Genomic DNA, 20275 nt, shown 5'->3' on the forward strand with positions numbered 1-20275 from the left:
ATGTGCTGTAAGAATAATGTGCAGTTGCAGTAAATAAAATATCTAAATAGAAAACAGACCACACAAAACATATGTTAAAATCTTAACCCTTGTCACCAGAAACCTGACCAAATTGACATGCTTTGCACTCTAGAGGAGGGGAAAGACATAGGTATAGGGAAGTCAGCTAAAGTGCCTCTTTTTGTGCTGTCGTTCCCTGCTGGTAAGAATACCCAGAAGGTAGTATTGATGCTTCTGGGAAATTACAAGGAAGGAGTTTCAAAGAAATACAGGACTCTAGGCATTTCAGTCTTTTAATGTTTAAACAAGCATCTTTTAAGTATCTCCTTTTTATTGGGCACTAGTAAACATTTTCGGCATAGGCTGAACCAGCCTACAGCTTGTCCTGTGATAACAAATATATTTTGTCACTGGGAAAATAGATGTAGTGCCTTGTAACAAAGTAATCCTTTGAAATATATTGGATGTAAAATTGATGTTCTACCTTGGGTGTTACAAGAATGAAATTTTATGAGGTTCTTTGATGTTCTTGTTAAGAAGAAACATGAGATGGCAATGGGCTGCTTTTAGCCTGATGCAGCCTTTGTATCTGTCATACTGGGCTGCATCCAGAGTTTTTGTTTTGCAAACAGCTCCTCCTGAAAGGAGGAAGGAAGAGGCAGTTTTTGCTGGTTCTCCATTAAATCCCCTGTGCCCCCTTCCACACTCTCCCGGAGAGTACCCCAACACTGTGGAGCACACTTCTGGGAGGTACAGAGGGCTGAAGGAAGAGGAATTGGTGAAAATTACCTCCCCCTGTGGGGGTTTCCTATGAATGGAATTACTCTGGATCTAAGCCACTGTATATGAACAGATGTACTCTTTTACTAGATGCTGTGTATTAACCCAAAAATGTTTCTTTATGCTTTAGCATGCAGAATAACAAATATTGCACATTTTATTTCCTCAGGAGGATACTTGGAAAATTTTATTTTTGGACTCCTGGTTTTGGCGCTGCTTTGCCAGCTTCTTATGTGGCTATTCTTATTGAAAGGAAGAGCAGGTATGTGTTCATATATCCTTTACTTGCTTCCACTCTTTTACAGAAGGTGGGAGCCAGTTGCATGGAGCCAAGTTGAGAATATATTGTGTCGTATGCAGCTGTCAGATGGGCAGGTACAAATAATAAAATTAATATTATTAAGAGTTTGCGGTGTGGGTAGGTAGTATACTCGAAAAAATACATGGTGGTTTTGTTTAGGGTTGCTGGTTTATACATACATGAGTGAAAATGCTCAGCTAGTTGCTGTTAAGATTCTGTTTTCAGGAAGTTTTTCTAGAGGATGAGAATTCTGTGTTGTATAGGTCCAGGTATTCCCCATTACTCCTAGTCCTCATCCCTCTGCTCTTAATGTATCCTTAGCAAGAACTGTAAACGTAATGGTTGTCAGCCCTCTGCTGTGTTTATACTGTTGCTCCTGCCAGCGCTTGAAGCTGTCACCACTTAATCTCTCCATGCCTGTCTTTCTCAGGTTTGTGACCCTGCTTCATACAAATAGAAGGGACAGATGCCTAGTGCCACTCATTATTAGTCTTTCCTGGCATCCTTGCTTTCTTACCTCCTTGCCAAATAGCCACAACTTCATAAGACTGCCAGGAATTCCCACCGGAATAAATTAGTGCTTTTGTGTTCTGCTTGTTCTTGTGCAGAATCTGTATGGAGTTGTGTGACTTCTTCACACAACACATGGTTAAATGATGAATTCTGCTATCTCATGATGTGATGGTTACTGACTTAAAGGTTTTTTTTTTTTTAATTTTTAAAAAGGGGATTATCCATGGCTACTTATCATGATAGCTATATGCAACCTTCAGGACTAGAGGCAGCATGTCTTTGGATTGCGGTCGCTGGGGAAACAGCTGCCTGAGAGGGGTCTTGGCCTCATCTCCTGGCTGTGGACTTCCATTCTGGGAAACAGGATGTGGGGCTAGTTAGACCTTTGGTGTAAGCATTTAGGTTCTTACATGTATGTGTTAACCTACTCTCTAATTTAACTTCATCACTTTTTAAAGAAAAGATGTTTGTATAATGGCTGAATCAAAAAATTCTGGGGGAATTGTTACTCTGTGAGGAGTAAACTGCAGTGCTCAGGATTCGTAGAGGGAGGGGTGTGTGCTTTGAATGAGCAGCCTTACTCTTTATAGTAGTACCTCGGGTTACGAACTTAATTTGTTCCGGAGGTCTGTTCTTAACTCGAAACTGTTCTTAACCTGAAGTGCACTTTCGCTAATGGGGCCTCCTACTGCTGCTGCCGCCGCGCAATTTCCATTCTCTTCCTGGGGCAAAGTTCTCAACCCGAGATAATACTTCCGGGTTAGCGGAGTTTGTAACCTGAAGTGTTTATAACCCGAAGCGTTTGTAACCTGAGGGACCACTGTACTTTACTTCTCTGGAGTGGTAGGTTTCACAGAGGACCTTCTTCAAGAACCCTGGCTTTGTAAAAATCCTCAGAACATACGATCTGACTTTCTTGCTCCATGATTTGACACACCCTGCAGCTTTTCTATACATTTCCCTGGTCCAGATATCATGAAAGTACTCTTCATATTACTCCATTTGACCTCTACACATATCTGAGGCGCCCGCCTGCCCTTCTCCAGTCTCCTGCTTCTCCTGCGACTCCTAAAGATGTCCTTAGGAATGAAGTCCTCCTTTTCCCCTCCTGCTGTGCTCATGTTGTTCTCATCCATAGCTGCTCTTTACAACTGAAGGAGTCACTAGAGAGGGCGAAAGGGATTAGTGGGAACAGGTGCAGTATTCATGAACTGCCGCTAAGGTCCTTGAAAGGAAATAGGCCTGGCAAGAAGCTGGCATAAAGAGATTGCCAAGAACTGGAGAAGGAAAATGGGCAGACTGTCCATTCTCCCCCTCCCCACACAGTTTGTTTTCGCTCTGTTGGTCTGTACCATTTATCTCTTAAAATATGAGCATGCAAGTATGGGAACCCTGCAAAATTTGCAGGGAGAGTTCATTGCGGGAAACCAGCCCTCTCTCTCCCCATATGGTCCTCTCTGTGCAAAGGGAATCAGAGTCCTCCCTTCTCCTCCAAAGCAGAGAGCAACGTCTGTGTCCAGTTTCCCCTCTCTCTTTACCCAGACCATTTTGGAGGAGAAAACAAGGTCAGATTCTGCCCTAAAGTGACCGTTGCAGGGGGCGGGGCATGAACTCACTGTTCATGGAAGTCAATCTTGCTCGGCTACAAGTGATCACAAAAGAAGAAGAAGAACTATTCTTTGCTATGTGTATCTTGTTCAAGGTTACCTAGTATCTAGTCGTAGCACTTGCCTACTCTTGCAGCCGGAAAACCTTCAAATATTCATATAAAAGCAATATAACATCAGATTGACACCATTCCAATGCTGTTTTGCTCAGAAGGAAGATGGCTACCAGAGGAGGCACTTGGGATATGGCATGGGGCAGCCATCATCCCTGAAGCATGAGACCCCATACACAGCAACCCTTCTACCTGGGTGGTAATCACTGCCCTCCTGGTCTCTGAGTGCCAGACAGGTTGCCATCTCAAGGACAAGAGTGGATCCAACCTACATGGTTTGGGGACTTGGCCAGGACAATAGGGGGTACTCAACTTGGTTGAGAAACAGGAACATGTATATATTTTCCTTTGTTTTACTTAATGGGTGTAAGGTGGAGGTCAAGGGAGGGACAGGGGCAAACCTGTTACTCAGGTTTCCGCCAGAAAAACACTCCCAGTTTGTGACACAGATGTGATGTATGTATGACGTTTTATTAAAAGGTGTTGTGGGTACAATTGGCTTCTTTCTGCTTCTTCCATGTGGTATTTGGAAGTCCTGTTGCAACAGTTCATTGAACAAAGACCAGGCCTCTCCAGAGAGCCAAGGCTGTGCAGGAGACCCCAGGACTCACATCCCCCCCCCCCGCCAGACGAAGAGAAAGGGAAGGAATGCTACTTACAGTTGGCCCATTTTGTCGAGGAAAAGATCCCACCCTCCTCTCTAAAGTAGCTAGCTATCTAACATGCCCACTCAAGCCTAACTCTGACCCCACCCCAACCTCTGCCCTAAGCATACACCTAACCCCCACCCTAAGTCTACACTTAACCCTACTACTCTATGTTCAAAATAAAAATATACAAAATAAATACAAAATATGCACAGATGTGCACAAAAAATATAAAATGAAAAACAAAATAAAAATATTAAAATAAAGAACAATAAAATAAAATAAAAGTGTTAAAATATAAAATTAAAAGAATAAAAGAAAATCAAAATAAATCAAATAAATCAAATAAAAGTAATAAATGAAATAAAAATCAAAATAAGAAAATGAAAAAATAACAATTCACTAATCCTCCACCTAATCTCCACTAACCGCCACTAACTCCTCTCTCCTCCACTTGCCTCACTACTAATGGCCTCCTCCAAGTCTGTGGCTTTTAAAGGAGAAGCAAGAGATGTCATAAAGGCGGGTGGGTCCTTGTCACCGTGGCAACCCCCCCACCTGGACCTGGGCCCGCCTGGCTCCTCCTGAGAGGTGATGCTCCTCTATCAGAACTCAGAGGCACCGACTGTTCCGCCTGCAGCTGGATTCATGGATGTATTTCTCCAAACTCCTCCTCCTAGAATCTAAAAATCTTCGGAAGGTGACTACCCATTTCTACTGTTCAATGTTCCTGAAGGGAAAATGACACAGACCGCTAAGGCCAATTTTTGAAGAGAGTACTGCTCCTGCTTGCTCCTGTTTCTAATGGTTGAAACCAATTAAACTTTCCTTTTTTCATTAACTGCTTTTCAGATGGTGGGCTTGATAGGGTTCCTGAAAGTTAACTTCTTTGACGCTATCACTCCAATTGGCTTTACTGTTTCATTCCTCAAGGAAAATCAGGACAGCTTTCTGCATCTCTGCCAAGGACAATTTGAACTTCTTTTTATTGCACGTCTAAAAGTAAGGAAAAAGAAATGTTGCTTGGAAAAATACACACATTGTTAAGAATAAGCCAGAGCTTGGCAGTAGATTTTCACACTGCCTCCCAAGAAGCATTAAAAGAACTGCTCCTTCACATCCTAGGCCAACCCCAACCTCTCTCACCACCAAAGGAACACAAGTAAACAACACAAGCACGCTGACACCAAACTACATACATTAAGCATAATAGAAACACCGCTACCCCACCCCACCCCCATCCATCTCCCCTCCTTCCACCCTCCTTTCTTCTTCTTCTTCTTTTTTTTTTTCTTTTTTCTTCTCCCCCTAATGCCTCAACAAATGAAATGGATTTGTAAAAATGTTATACGGGGGGAAAAAAAAATACACGAGGCATTACACTTACACTGTAAAACAAGAAAACCCTTAATAATATATATATATATATATATATATATATATATATATATATATATATAAAAGAACTGCTCCTGTTAACACCCTTTCCCCACCCCTCCAAATGATCCCTCCTTAAGGTGGCTTAATGTAACATGATAACCACTTGGGAGACTACAAGAATTTTTTTCCAGGGTAGCAACTCCGTAACCCATTTTGTCTCTTATTAGCTCTTATGGGGAAACCCCCCTGCTTGGTTTGCCCTGGCACCCTTCTTGTGTTTGGGTCAAGTGTTTGTTACTTGCGAAGAAATTGAGTATTTCCCCCACTGCAAACTGTGGTCAGGGTAATATGGAAATAGTGGATAATTTCTGGGCAAGCAACTTGTGGATTTTGATGCAAATGTTCACTTTACTGCTCCTTTTGTGTGGTGTTGAGTAATAGTAATATTAAACCCTGAAAAATATCTTAACTCCAGGGCACTGGTCTCGGTTTAACCATGATTTTGGGGCACTGAAACAAGATTTGCTTGCAAAGGAAATAAGGTGTTTATTAATGAATCCAGAATTGTGTTGAAGTCCATTTCCAGACATCTGGTTCAGAAGCAGATTAGGTTCAAGGTGGTTAGCTAAGCTTGTAATTTCATAGAATCCCCTCACTTTTGGTCCTCTTTATCCAAGTTAGTGGGTTTTCTTTTCTTTTCTAAAAAATGCTCAATAAAGCTCCCATCATTACAGCTTTTCAGTATGGAGTTTTGAGCTCTTGTGCAGTGCAAGTTCTTATCTCTTCTGCTCAGGCGCAGAAGTCTGGTTGTCTAGCAGGGAAACATTCAGGCTTATACTTGGGTGAGCTAACTTGTTGTTATTCATTAATAGCACAGACCTTTACACCTGTCAACTGGTCAGAGTAGGGGCTGCTATTGGAAAAAAACTGATCAGAATGAGTGAAGAAGTGAGGGTGGATAGAGGAGGGGAAGGCAAGGTGATGCTGAAGTTGATTGCTAGTTCCCAGTTAGTTATTTGCTGAAATTTGAAATGTTGAAAAAAGAACTGGAATGTATATGTCCTTGAACCCAGAAGCAAACTTTGGAATACCCCTATCATATATCTCCATGACTGTGGGATAGTTGCTTTCTAATTGCACAATACTTTTCCTCCAGTGTGTTTAGAGGCCGGTATAAATTACACAGATTTATTTGACAGATAAATGGCTATTCAAATTATGGGAGGAGCAAGGAATTATGCAGAGCACTGAAGATTTTTGCTGCCCCCCACCCACTGTTCATTTTATACAACCACCCTTCTGGCTAGTGAGATTATTGCCAGCATTGGCCAGATGCTTGCAAGCCTACTTTTAAAAGGGCTTAATAAAACAAACAACCTCACCCCCCCCCCAATTTTGTTAGGAGCGGGAATTCTCTGCTCATTTTAAATTTGGTGCAATTTCTGTACTTTTGAGAAATGGTGGCTTTCCAGAAGCTATAGGTTGTATCCAGCTAAATTAAATCAGATTCACTGGAATGGATGGATTTATGTTAGTAACCCATTTCAGTGGGTCTAATTTGTGCAGGACTGAATTGGATCCAGTCCTATGTGAAATCACCAAACATCTTCATATTTTTTAAAATGGCTCTTTCTCTCTCATCATGCCAAATAGGTCAAAAGAGGGGAAAATAAACAAACAGTAATTGTTTTACTTTAAAATTCTTAAATATGTTTCTGGCCTTTTAAACGTATCTAGCAGCTGGTAACAAATAATCACTTAATCTCTTCCCAGTGGGCACTCTATTTTAAGTTCCCTGTAGGCATTTGCTTACAGAGCATCCATATCAGACTGAGTTCAGGAATGAAATGCTTGTAAATTAGACCTCCATTGTAAGTGTTGATGTGTTTAGGTTCTGGGCCAGAGTACTGTATACATATTGTATCTTTAGAAAAATGTAGGGAACATTGAAGGCAAGCTAGCGAATGGCTAAAAGCCTTCTGTTTTTCCTTCTGTTAGTTGACACTGAAATTGCCATGATTGTCAACATAATCAAAGCTGTTCATAAACCACAGTAATGTGGCAGTGGGTTTGTGCTATCAAATTGATTACCTTGAAATCAGCCAAAATGTTTTATTCTCTTTTCTGTTAAGAAAAAAAAAGCTGTTGCCTGTCTTTTCATATGCAACCTGCAGTGTAATCCTAAGCATGTTTGCTCAGATGCAAGTTTCATGGTTTTATGTTGTTCAGTAAGACTGTAATAGGACCCTTCTGCTGGGTCAGACCACTCACCGCATCTATCTCAATGTTGTCTACATGGACTGGCAGTGGCTCTCCAGGGTTTCAGGCTGGCCATCTCTCCCAGCCCTACCTGGGATTGAACCTGGGATCTGTGTACAAATCGCACTCATTCTCTGAGCCATGGCCCTTTGCGCTTACTCAAACTTACGTTTATATCATTTACATCATTGTATATTAGCAAAATTTCTGTTACTATGCTGGGTAGGTTATTTTTGGAGGAAAGACTTGTACATTGCATGAACTAGCATTTTTTTTGCTTTTAGGTTGCTATTGAAAGCGTATCTTTGAAAGAGGGCTTTCCTTTAAGACTGATTCACCCATTTTCTATTGGAAGCTTGTAATTTAATGCTATTAAGGTCTTGTATAGTGGTACCTCGGTTCCTGAACACCTCCGTTGTCGTACATTTCAGTTCTCAAATGCCGTAAACCCGGAAGTAAATGCTTTTGTTTTTGACTGTTTTTCGGAACCTGAACGTGCGACACAGCTTCTTGCAACCAATGGGAAGCCATGCCTCGGTTTTCGAATGTTTTGGAAGCCAAATGGTCTTCTAGAATGGATTACATTCGAGAACTGAGGTACCACTGTACTTAATTTTCTCTCCATATGTATTTGTTCTATATATGTTGTTTTTTCCCTTTTTGTTTTACTATATATTTTGTTCTTTTGATATATGTGTTGCAGCATGGAAACAGGTTGGGAAGCACTTTAGAAACCTTTCAATAATAAACCAACCCCTGGGGTGCATCCATGCACAGATCCAAGGCAACACATACATGGTGGAATCTGCATCAGTGAGGACTAGCCCAGTCTACTTGATGTCAATCTTGCAGAACCTATTTTACATCCACTTCAACAGGGGGATGCTTGGGGTGATAGGTGTACCTTGTGATCTCAGCTGTTGAGAGCCATCCTTGCACCTATCTGCACAGCTGCTGCTTCAGTTGGGTTTCTTGATGATGCTAGAGTTTGAAAGACGTTTGGGACCCAAGTTTTCCACTTGCAAATTAAGAGGAAGTGGTGAAATTCCTGTTTGCCAGTTTCACCTCTCCATTTCCCAGAGAGCCTGCTTTGGAGATGACTGAGTTGGGCCACAAAGCAGGGAGTGCTTTTCTCCTTTTTCTATCGGAGAAGAAGGGTAAAGGCACATCTTCTCTCTGTCTTGGTATTCTAGCGTTACGTTCTAGCGCAGTTAAAGGTTTGTAAAATATTTGGTGCATCTCTGTGTGTCCCTCTTTCCCCCTGCAAATGAATCATACTAACAAGTCAGGCAGCACCTAGATCCAAGATAGGGGTGCTAAATGTAAGCGTTCATTTTAAATCTGCTACCTAGTCCGAGACCATGTCATTTTTAGCCTAGCAATGCAAATGGAGTTGCATGTTGTATAAGAGTAAAGTGCTAATTTTAACACAGTTTGAGGAAAGGCAATTAGATCTCTCCAGAAGTTAATTGTGTATTCTTTTGCCTAATGAGCCTAGCCCTTTACGCTTTTCCTTGGTTAATTACACCACTATGAACTGGAGAAAAGAAACCTAATTATAGCTAATCAAAATAAAGATGTAGAGTGGTTTTGAAGGGACCTCTGTGTGTGTTTTCCTTTTCCCTTCTTCAAGTGCCCTGTCCTCTAGGCAGAATTAGTGTTTACTTAGTTGCTGTTAACATTATAGTGGCGCCTGTCTCCTTGCTGTAGAGCAGGCTCTGTCATTGGTGCCATTATAAAGCCCTAAGTTGAAGTTCTGTAATTTGGCAATAAAAATGTACCATAGGCTACTTCTAACACCTTTTAACTTCCTTTTGGGATTGGGGGATGGGTGGGAAGAGAGGATAATGTCCTTAACATTTGCTGGATATTTACAAAGGTCATTCCAGAGTTTGAGGTGGGACCCTCGCAGTTGAGAAATTTAAATGTGTTCATTTTAATACTAGACTGGCATTTTGAAGGTCTGAAGTATGCTTATAATGAGTTTGGCTTTTTGTGTTTAGAATCTTAACTCTGCAGAGTTCTGGTTAAGTCTGTATTGATCACAAACATAAATATATTAAGCACGGTTACCTTGGAATGTTACTAATTGCCTGTGCAAAATTGGCAGGCATATGTATGGATCTTTTTGTACTTTTTAATTTCATTTTAAAGTTGGCTCTCCAGGTGTGTGAATAAACACTTTCTTAACAGAGATTGATTGTATGGCATACTGTTATTACTGATTGTAGTATGTTGCCTATTAAATATGCCACAGTATATGTGCCATAAGCTAAACATGAGAAAATTGCTGTGGCTTTTGTGGATTTGACAACTTAGAACACAAATTGTACATGGGCTGAATGTTATTGCAATTTAATGTTTGTGGCAGCTTGGAATGGTTAAACTTTACCAGCTAATTCCATAAAATACTTTCTGTTCCCTGGAGCTTTTTCCTGCTTCAGAATGGACTTATTTAAGTTCACAAGGCAGTAGTCTGGTTAAAATACATTCTGAAATCCATATTTGGCCTAATAAAAGTATTGCCCTGGAAAAAAGCTCACTGAATAGTGTGCAAGGTTTTTGAGATTATTGGAACTCTTCATCTGACTGTAAACAAAGCAAGGAGTTGGGAAGGAAAAAACCTGGCTAATGGAAGGCAGTGGAGTCTGCATCTGCTCCCAGCCTCAGAAATATGGCTTTGGATAAAATAAGTTAACTCTCTGTTGTGTATTGTGACTTATACTTTCCTAAAAAGATGCAAGAGCAGCCTTTCAAGCTTTCTGCCTGCTTGATATGAACTTTTTTTTGTGTACGAAAGGAGTTTTGCAATCAGTCTTGTAATTCTTTGGCAAGCAGCGACTGTGATTGGCATTAAGCATGGTGTACAAATCAGTCATACCTCTTTCATTTTAATAGAAATGTAAGTCTGAAACCAATAAAGCACCAGGGCACTCGAGAATATGATTTCTGAACGGCCAAAATGTCCTCCTGTCTTGTTTCGACAGAAGACAGGTTATTTCTCCTCCTTTCTCTGACTGAAGCATAATATCCCGTGTGTGTGTGTGTGTGTGTGTGTGTGTGTGTGTGTTGCCATCTCCGCCAAACATAAATTTAATAGAAGGGTTTTGAAGACAGAGGTAGGACTCAAAATGGCAAAATTAACAGCAGCAATAAGATACCAGACAAATCAGAAACTAAGGCTAGAATGGCAATGTTTTGAAGAGTACATGAGTAAACACTGTTCTAAGGAGAACATGTTGGTATATATAGATTAAGTTTGTAAAGTAGACAGGTGAAATTAATATATTTAGAACATTAAAGATGAGATGTATAAGATGCAATGTAAATAAGAACTTAAAAGTTTAAGGGATGATGAGTATTGGAGGAGGGAAGTCACATGGGTGTATTAATTTTACTACAGTGGTACCTCTGGTTGTGAACGGTATCCGTTCCGGAGCCCCATTGGCAACCTGAAAGGAACGCAACCCGTGTCTGCGCGTCTGTGCACGTGTAGGTCACGATTTGCCGCTTTTGCGCATGTGCGTGACGTCATTTTGCGCGTCTGTGCATGCACAAGTGGCGAAACCTGGAAGTAACCCTTTCCGGTACTTCCGGGTCACCGCAGGATGCAACCTGAAAAAACGGTTCATGAAGCAAACGTAACAAGAGGTATGACTGTATTCTTTTTTCTTTTTATTTTCTCTTCTGGGATATTATTTGTATTTCTGTCTTTGTGAATGATCATTGTTTGTTTGTCTGCTTATGAAATAAAGTAAAACTGAAAAAAAATTAATAGAAGGGCAGGGGTTTTGAAGACAGAGATAGGGCTCAAAATAAGTTTGTGTATGTGTGTATGGGGGAATACAAGGAAATCCAGTTCTGACTGTCTAGTTGCCACTGCGGTGGTTGGCAACACTTTCCCCCCTGTTATTTTGATAAGCATGAACTAATACACAATTCACATAAGTGACACATAGTTAATATCACATTTTTAGCCAAAATTGTTAATACATGTTGTCAGGGGCTCAGGAGCAGAGACACAGGGGAGAGAGGAAACGGAGAGCGAAGGGGAGGAATCTGAGGGCAGCGTAGGGGAGTATGACAGTGGCCTGAGAGATTCCATGAGCTTCTCCAGCGATTCAGAAGATTCCCAGAGGGGGGCGCCGATGGCCAGGGCAAGGGGGGTCCCAGGGGGGACACACCAGAAGCAAGGGGCCAGCGGGGACTCCCAAAGCAGCAGCGGGAGATCAGGACCAGTTCCCCCACCAGAGCGGAGTGGGGGGGAAGAGTCCCATGTGTCAGGGTCAGCGTCTCCTCCAGTAGGGAGAGAAGATGAGTCAGGGCTGGCCACGCCTCTATCGCAGAGTGAGGGAACGGAGGGGAAGTCAAGTCCAGCTAGCACTCCCGAAGGGGGAAGCAGTGACAGGAGCAGTGTAACGGTCAGGAGAAAGGTTGCCGGCTGGGCGCGCGCGCCAAGTTCAAATGTACAGGTGCGCAGGACAGCAGAAAGCCCGGATTGGGAACCAGGTCCTAAAGCCCGCCGGAGGCAGGGGGAAGAATCAGGGGACTCAGCGTCAGAAGAGTCCAGAAAGAGCAAGACCCCAGCGGACAAGCGGACCCAGAGGAGGAAAGAGCAGAGGAAGAGGTGGAGCAAGGCTAGAGTCTTGAACTGGTGTCTGGGGGGAGGAGATTCAGACGGAGCTTCAGCGGTCTAGAGTCCAAGACGTAGAGCTGCGCGCCGCGGCTTTGAAATCGAAACTGAACTTCAATAAAGACTTTTGTATATAATAAGAACTGGCGTTGGTCCTTTGTGAGCTGGGACCTCGGGCAGCTCTGACACATGTTTAATTTGGTGTTTACAATAAAAATATTGTACTGTACTTCAGTTTTCGAAACTCTACTCTTTATTGTTAAACTCCTTAACATATTGTCTATCCTTAACATATACTTCGAGGCTTCAAAGCACATACATTTCAGTAATCACTGAGTGTCAGGTAGGTGTAAAAAATGGCACCCAGACTTTTTGAGGTGTTCACAAATGGAGAATCTTTACCTGCAAAATGTGCCTGGCACTCTGCTAATTTTGAACCCTGAACACTGGAGAAATACAACAAATTACATCATGTGTTAGGCAAACATTCCTCAGTTTCCCATTATATTTTGTACGATCAAATAACTTTTCATTTGTTTTGCAGCAATAAAACAATAAAAATAAAATTTGATCTGATGATTAGTGATGTATTTAATTTTATTTTGCTAATATAATTTTATTTTATGCCAATCATTGCCATGTTTTTTTCCTTAATGTTGGTTGTATAGAATTTTTTGCAAAGTATTTATTGTAAAACATGTCTGAATCATGTAATATTTAAAATCTTTAACGGTGTAAAAAAATAAATCATTAAAATTAGTGAAACAGTATTATCAAAACAGATTAAAATAGGAGAAATCTCTAAGAATATAATCTTTAATAATAAAACAGAAGTCTTGGCCAATGTGTGAAATTTCAGAAGCATGAAGAAAGCATGGTCACAGAATAGGTATTTTGTGTCAGATATTTATCCTTCTTCATAAATACTAGCAGCAGAAGAAATGTCCTGTAATATGTAAATCTGTATGAGCTATTCCGATACACAACTCATTTCGCAGTGGAAAATTATAGGCTTATTTTAGGGGGAAGATAGCTACGCTTTTGATGGCTTAGCCTTAGGGAATATCCCGAGTAGTTAGTCTTCAGTTTCTTGGGGATTGTAGCTGTCATTGAAGTTATGCTGGAATCATATAGCTGTGGAGGTGAGAAAATGACATTGTGATCCTGGAAATGTAGAGTCAAAAGCTCTTCCTTTGAATGGACTTCAGAGTCAATGCTAAGTCTTTGAAATTGTGCTTGCTTCCCCCCCCCCCTTTCTTTCTAGGGGCAAAAATGATGGATGCCTGCACTTCAGTGAAAATTAAGCTTTGGGAGCTTACCATCAATTTTGCTTGCCTTTGAAACTCTCCCACTCAATGCGCACAAGAGTGCAGAAAGGCTTTGACCACCGAAGCAGTTTCCATAAATGTCCTGGGATTTTTTAGATGAATGCTCCTGTACTAGATATGTAGGAGTTTTATTGTCTCATCTTCCAAGTATTTGAACTCTTCAGTGTTGTTGTAAAAGTGGAGGGGGAAGATTAGTTGTTTCCTCATATTTATTAGCTTGGTCCATGCCTATTTGGTTTCTAACCTTCCTCAAATATCCTTTTATCTCCTTTGTTGGATTCTTATACTCATTTGTTCAAATATAAATGCATCCGTTGGAAAGGATCTCTTCTGCTGAAGGTCCAGAGTGCTCTGTAAAAATCATGTTAATTTTAAATTTGTTTTGAATGATATTTCAGTGTTGCATAGTTTATGAGCAAATTAATATCCAGTTACATTCCTTGCTTTAAAAAAACTGATAGAGAACTGTGAACATCACCAGAGTGCAGCATTAGCAAGAATTTTGATTTTTTTTTGTTCCAGCTACCCTGGAAATATTTGTTACTGATGAAGTAAGAACATAAGAAGAGCCCAGGAAAGGTTTTTGAGGAGTGGTTTCAACACTGCCACCTTCAAACAGGCAGAGAACACTCCCTCTCCCAATCCTGCTAGTTTTTATCAGCCAAGAGGGGCAAGGGTCAGGTTGCCCTGACCGATCCAAGCACCTTGTCCACATCTTTGAGCCTTACTAACTGAAACTCATCCAGCATAACAGAACTAGTGCTCTGGATACCTCTTGAGAGTCATCTGCTGTCACAGTGAAGATCCTACTGCAGGGTCAGCAAACATTTTCAGCATGGGCCCGGTCCACTGTCCCTCAGACCTTGTGGGGGGGGGCAGACTATATTTTGGAGGGAAAAAAATGATGCAAGAGCATCACGAGCCCCGGTGGTTGCTTACCTGTGTCTTGCGAGCGGCAGGGGCTGGTGGCGGGGGGACGATGAGCGGCATGCGAAAGGGCTCCGGAGAGGGGCTGCTTAAAATGGCGGTCACTCGAGTGCTGCTGCTGCTGCTGCTGGCACCAACAAAGCCCAGCCCCCTTCCTCCTCTAGGCAGGGCGGTGAGAATCCAGGAGGAGGGAGGGAGGAGGCCCTGCTGTCGCCGCCGTGTGAGGGAGAGGGAAAGAACGTGCACACGCTGGCGATCCACATGGTGATTCCTGGACCGTCCGCGGGCCGGACCCAGAAGGCAGTTGGGCCTGATCCGGCCCGCAGGCCTTAGTTTGCCTACCCATGTCCTGGTGGATGCAAGCAATGTTATCACCTCTTGGCAAATAGAAGGGGAAGAAATGGAGGCAGTGAGAGATTTTACTTTCTTGGGCTCCATGATCACGGCAGATGGTGACAGCAGCCACGAAATTAAAAGACACCTACTCCTTGGGAGAAAGGCGATGGCAAACCTAGACAGCGTCTTAAAAAGCAGAGACATCACCTTGCCAACAAAGGTCCGTATAGTTAAAGCCATGGTTTTCCCAGTAGTGATGTATGGAAGTGAGAGCTGGACCATCAAGAAGGCTGATCGCCGAAGAATAGATGCTTTTGAATTCTGGTGCGGGAGGAGACTCTTGAGAGTCCCATGGACTGCAAAAAGATCAAACCTCTCCATTCTGAAGGAAATCAGCCCTGAGTGCTCACTGGAAGGACAGATCGTGAAGCTGAGGCTCCAATACTTTGGCTACCTCATGAGAAGAGAAGACTCCCTGGAAAAGACCCTGATGTTGGGAAAGATGGAGGGCACAGGGAGAAGGGGACGACAGAGGACGAGATGGTTGGACAGTGTTCTTGAAGCTACCAGCATGAGTTTGACCAAACTGTGGGAGGCAGTGGAAGACAGGAGTGCCTAGCGTGCTCTGGTCAATGGGGTCACGAAGAGTCGGACACGACTAAACGACTAAACAACAACAACAAAGTGGAAGTAGTACCCAGCCATCATGGCTGGTAGCCATTAATGGCCTTATTTTCCATGAATGTTTCCATTCAGAGAAAGGTTGTTTTCTGCTGCTCCAGAGAAGCGGACACTGAGCAATGGTTCCAAACTACAAGAAAGAAGATTCCACCTAAACATTAGGAAGAACTTCCTGGCAGTAAGAGCTGTTTGACAGTGGAATTTGCTGCCAAGGAGTGTGGTGGAGTCTCCTTCTTTGGAGGTCTTTAAGCAGAGGCTTGACAACCATATGTCAGGAGTGCTCTGATGGTGTTTCCTGCTTGGCAGGGGGTTGGACTCGATGGCCCTTGTGGTCTCTTCCAACTCTATGATTCTATGATTCTAACCCCTGGATATACATCTACCCAACGTTTAAGTGCCAAACTTTCAGAGTTCAAAAAATTACATGGCTTTTCTAATTGCTGCTATGGGTTTCTTTCCATCCTATGGGTTCTCTTGGCATCTGTCTATTTTGAGAGATATTGGAGGAGAAGAAACCCATGTCTATGTAGAAAAGACTTGTACAAGCTATTGGGAGGCATGTCAAGAGTTGTCTTCCCTATGGCAAGCTGCATTGTACATTAGGTCTCCTGTTGTTTGTCCCGTGTCACATATCCTTAGGTGTTCATGGGAGCAAGTGAATTGTGCCCCATGAATGGTGCTACGTAGTCTGGTAAATAGGTAGTAAACTCTCAAGCAGGTGAGCTAACTTTGTCAATTGTCATGCTCTAGGCCAGTAAACTAGTTACCTTTTTAAATCAGTTTGGCACAATCAGCTTTTGGTGAACACGAGCCACCCACTTGTTATTTCCTTCCATATTTTTGAATTCTGGCCTCCATAAATATTTGTTCTGTAGTTTTCCTTGAGGTCAAATCAACAGAGGGCTTAGTTCTTCTGTTTTTTCCTTTTTTATAAACATAGGCACAGTATCAACTACTTTCCAGTTAGACAGTATCCAAATTGTGTTTTTTTTTAAAAAAAAAATGTAAGAGATTGTTATTTCACACATTACTTCAATTAATGTTTTTGGCTGGAGTTCATCTCCATTCCAGATCTGCATTCATAAAGTGCTTTAAATTTCAAATTGAGCTTTGTGACCTCCTTTTTTCATGACTTACATGCATCCTTAAGACATGGCACTATTCACTAGCATTTTCTTTTTAAAATAAAAGTGAGTCAGTGTATTCATTAGGATTTTGTGCCATATATAGTTCCTTTAATCTCGTGGTGTATGTCCTTGCCCCTTTTCAGATTAGCAAAGAAAGATGGATGGATGTCCATGCCACTGCTTGAAATGCCGCCTTGAGAAATGCGTAGGAGTCAAATGTTATAGCAGTATATAATGATCAATCTTTCTTCATTAGGGCTTGAAGAGAGGGTGTTCCTGGAAGATTGTGGTCATGGTTAGTTTAATTAGTAGTGGATCTTTTGATGTTACAGGTCACTTGCTTTAATTTTAAGGTAGCTATAAGCTGCACTTATAATACATTGGGAGCCAGTGTGGTGTAGTGGTTAAGAGTGGTAGATTCACAATCTGGGGAACCGGGTTCGCGTCTCCGCTCCTCCACATGCAGCTGCTGGGTGACCTTGGGCAGTCACACTTCTTTGAAGTCTCTCAGCCCCCCTCACCTCACAGAGTGTTTGTTGTGGGGAAGGAAGGGAAAGGAGAATGTTAGCCGCTTTGAGACTCCTGAAGGGGAGTGAAAGGTGGGATATCAAATCCAAACAACAACAACAACAACTCCTCCTCCTCCTCCTCCTCCTCCTCCTCTTCTTCTTCTTCTTCTTCTTCTTCTACATTTTCATAGAATCTTAGAGTTGGAAGGAGCTTCAAAGTACATCTGTTCCAATCCCATGCCACCTTGGTAAGAATATAATATCTCCACTCTTTAGCTTCACGGGCCTATTAGGGCTGGCAGAGTCATGAATGACAGCATGCAGCAGAACTAAGTAATCACATTTCTGCTAGGTAACAAACCAATTAACATTTAAATAGAGAATCACATAACAGCAAGCAGACAAAATAAACAAATTACCCATCTATAAAATAAGATTGACAGTTTGGTAAACATTCCCCAAATGAAGTTTTGGTCACTGTAAAATCATTGTGTCTGAATCCAGATCATCAAATAGACATTAGTAGAAAATGCTAATAGGACTAGTGGATACATTTAAGTACAGGCCAATTAAGTGTGTCCAATTGACATGTGACTGCCAACACGCAGGTCCTTTTGGACCCGAAAGAGCAGAACAGGGTGGGCTTATGCATTTGGAGACCTGGATTGGAACCCCCGTGCAAAATGGTTTCTGCATGCATGCAACATTTTGGTTTATAAATATGTTTTTTTCTAGTAGTGCAAAATTGTCTGATAATATGCTTAAGCTACAGCACAAGGATTTTTTCTGCCTCCCTCCCCCATCTCCAGATTACTTAAAACAATTTGGAATGTTTTGTAGTATAGATCTTTTGCTTACTCTTTATCATTGGCCATTTTGATTAGGCTTTCTGTGTGTGTGTGTTCAAGTGAATATTGGTGTTAGACAGCTCTCCTGCTGTATTCTATTTTCGAGTCTACTTTACTCAAAGGCATTTTGGATATCTGAAATGGTGACTGTATAGGACACTATAAACCATGTGTCATGATAGGTATTTGCTTTCATAACAACTTATGTTTGGGTTCTTTTTATATTGAAAAGTCACTGCTTAAGTCTGTGTTTTGCATTCTCTGTATTATTATGAAAGCTTAGCTGTTCTTGTTGGTTTTAAGTGAACTTTTGCACTGGTATTTCACTGTCAGACTTCTGCTGAAAGTAGGAAATAGGTGGGTGTGAGTGATTAAGCATAACCTAAACATCAACTGTAATGCTTTGTTATTTCAGACTTCCCTTCCATCCCTATCTTAGTTCTAGATCTGGAACTGTAGGATTTTCAGTGTTTGGTAATAGGTGTTACGCAGCTGTTTGGGGGAAAAATTGGTGATTTCTTGATTTGACTATGGGTTTGGATTATGTATATTGGATTTAGTTGTACAGGTTAAGTGGTATGTTTTCCTTTTTATATAAAAAGGTCTGTATTTGCGGATCAGATTCTACCTTCTGAAGAAAAACAGCTAGGAATAGTTTTATGCTATCACATTTATGGTCAGAAAATAATGGTGATATTAACTCATGTCTCCAGTTTAAGCCAAATAAATACAGGAATTTGTCCCTGTAGAATGCAAAATGATGTATTGAAATATTGCCAAAGGTATTTTATTTTAACTGAAAGATCTTAAAACAAGATACAGTCAAAACCTACTAAGGTACGGTATGGTGTTGCTTGGCTCAGCATGACATTTGGGCGAAGCAGGACTAGGGGAAGGTAGGCATTGCTTCTGTTGATGGCAGCAGATGGTCCCAAGATCAAGGAAGGGAAGGGTTGCAATGGCATCCTGTCCTCTTCCTGGCTCACCCAGGCATTCACCTCTATTCCAGGCTGAGAAGCAGCAGCAGCAGCATTTTCACTTGCCCTTTTGAGCAATTCCAGATGATTCATTGGGAGGGCAGTTTCTACTTGCTTCAGGCAAGTAGCTGAACATTAAACCAGGCATAGGCAAACTCGGCCCTCCAGATGTTTTGGGACTACAATTCCCATCATCCCTGACCGCTGGTCCTGTTAGCTAGGGATGATGGGAGTTGTAGTCCAAAAACAGCTGGAGGGCCAAGTTTGCCTATGCCTGCATTAAACCATATACCTGGTATCGATCCACGTGCATGCTGCATGTTTACATATGCTGAGAATATTACTAGATAGAGCTATTGTGAAATAAAGTTACAACATCTGGAACTGGATCATGGAAAGTTGGATAGAGCTGAAGCAGCAGTTCTCATAGCATCAACAAGAGATCAGATCTGGTTTATTGAAGATCAAAGCTTGAGTTGTAATCTGAGGGATCTTTGTATGTAGAGTCCTATGACAAGTCCGTTTGGACTGGGGAGAGCTGGGTTCAAATCTTCGCACAGTTTCAATCACTATCTTGCAGCTTAAACTACTTCACTGATAAGGGGGGGGGGGAAATATTGTTGGACTCCAGCTACTGTCAGCCTCAGTTAGCATGACCAATAGGTTTTAGCCCATAACATCCTGATGGCACCATGTTGCCTTAGAGCAGGCATGGCCAAACTTGGCCCTCAAGCTGTTTTGGGACTACAATTTCCATCATCTCTAGTTAACAGGACCAGTGGTCAGGGATGATGGGAATTGGAGTCCCAAAAGAGCTGGAGGGCCAAGTTTGGCCATGCCTGCCTTAGAGGAAGGATAAAGATACTAATGCAGTAGATTGATGGCCTAAAAGTTCAAACCCAGCCTCTGAACTCTGTAGTGAACAAGGAGCCATTAGAAATGCAAACATAATGACAAACCACCTCTTTCAAACTAACAACCAGTGTTGGATAACACCAAAGCAAAACACTAGTGTGAATGAGTTCTAAAGCAGAGCTGGTGTTTTCAGCCCTCTGGCTGTTGAGTGTGTAGGAACATAGGAAGTTGCCCTATACTTGCTTGGTTCACAAGTCATTGTAAGCCATCCCACTTTTTCCTCCCCAGGTTTTAAATCAGGGCAAGATGGTAGCTAAAGCAAGGCTTGGCTTGGCTTGGCTTAGCCTGCCATCTGAACCTGGGATCATAGGTTCCAAAGGAGAAACATTGGCCGCAGATCATGGTTAAGGATCATGCTGCACTGAGCTAAAAAGGATGGAATGAGGTCCCTTAG

The 20275-nt window shown here is 41.9% G+C and overlaps 1 protein-coding gene across 1 annotated transcript in view; it reads left to right on the forward strand.

The window, feature by feature from the left end:
• Positions 1-20275, forward strand: part of TMEM135 (transmembrane protein 135) — a 169191-nt gene that overhangs the window by 10966 nt on the left and 137950 nt on the right. Inside the window, exon 3 of the mRNA XM_081860536.1 lies at positions 950-1042. Coding sequence (XP_081716662.1) covers positions 950-1042 — 93 coding nt within the window. The remainder of the gene's footprint in view (positions 1-949; positions 1043-20275) is intronic.

The sequence above is a fragment of the Podarcis erhardii genome, assembly GCF_964252035.2.
Source record: "Podarcis erhardii genome assembly, chromosome: 4".
Taxonomy (NCBI): Eukaryota; Metazoa; Chordata; class Lepidosauria; order Squamata; family Lacertidae; genus Podarcis; species Podarcis erhardii.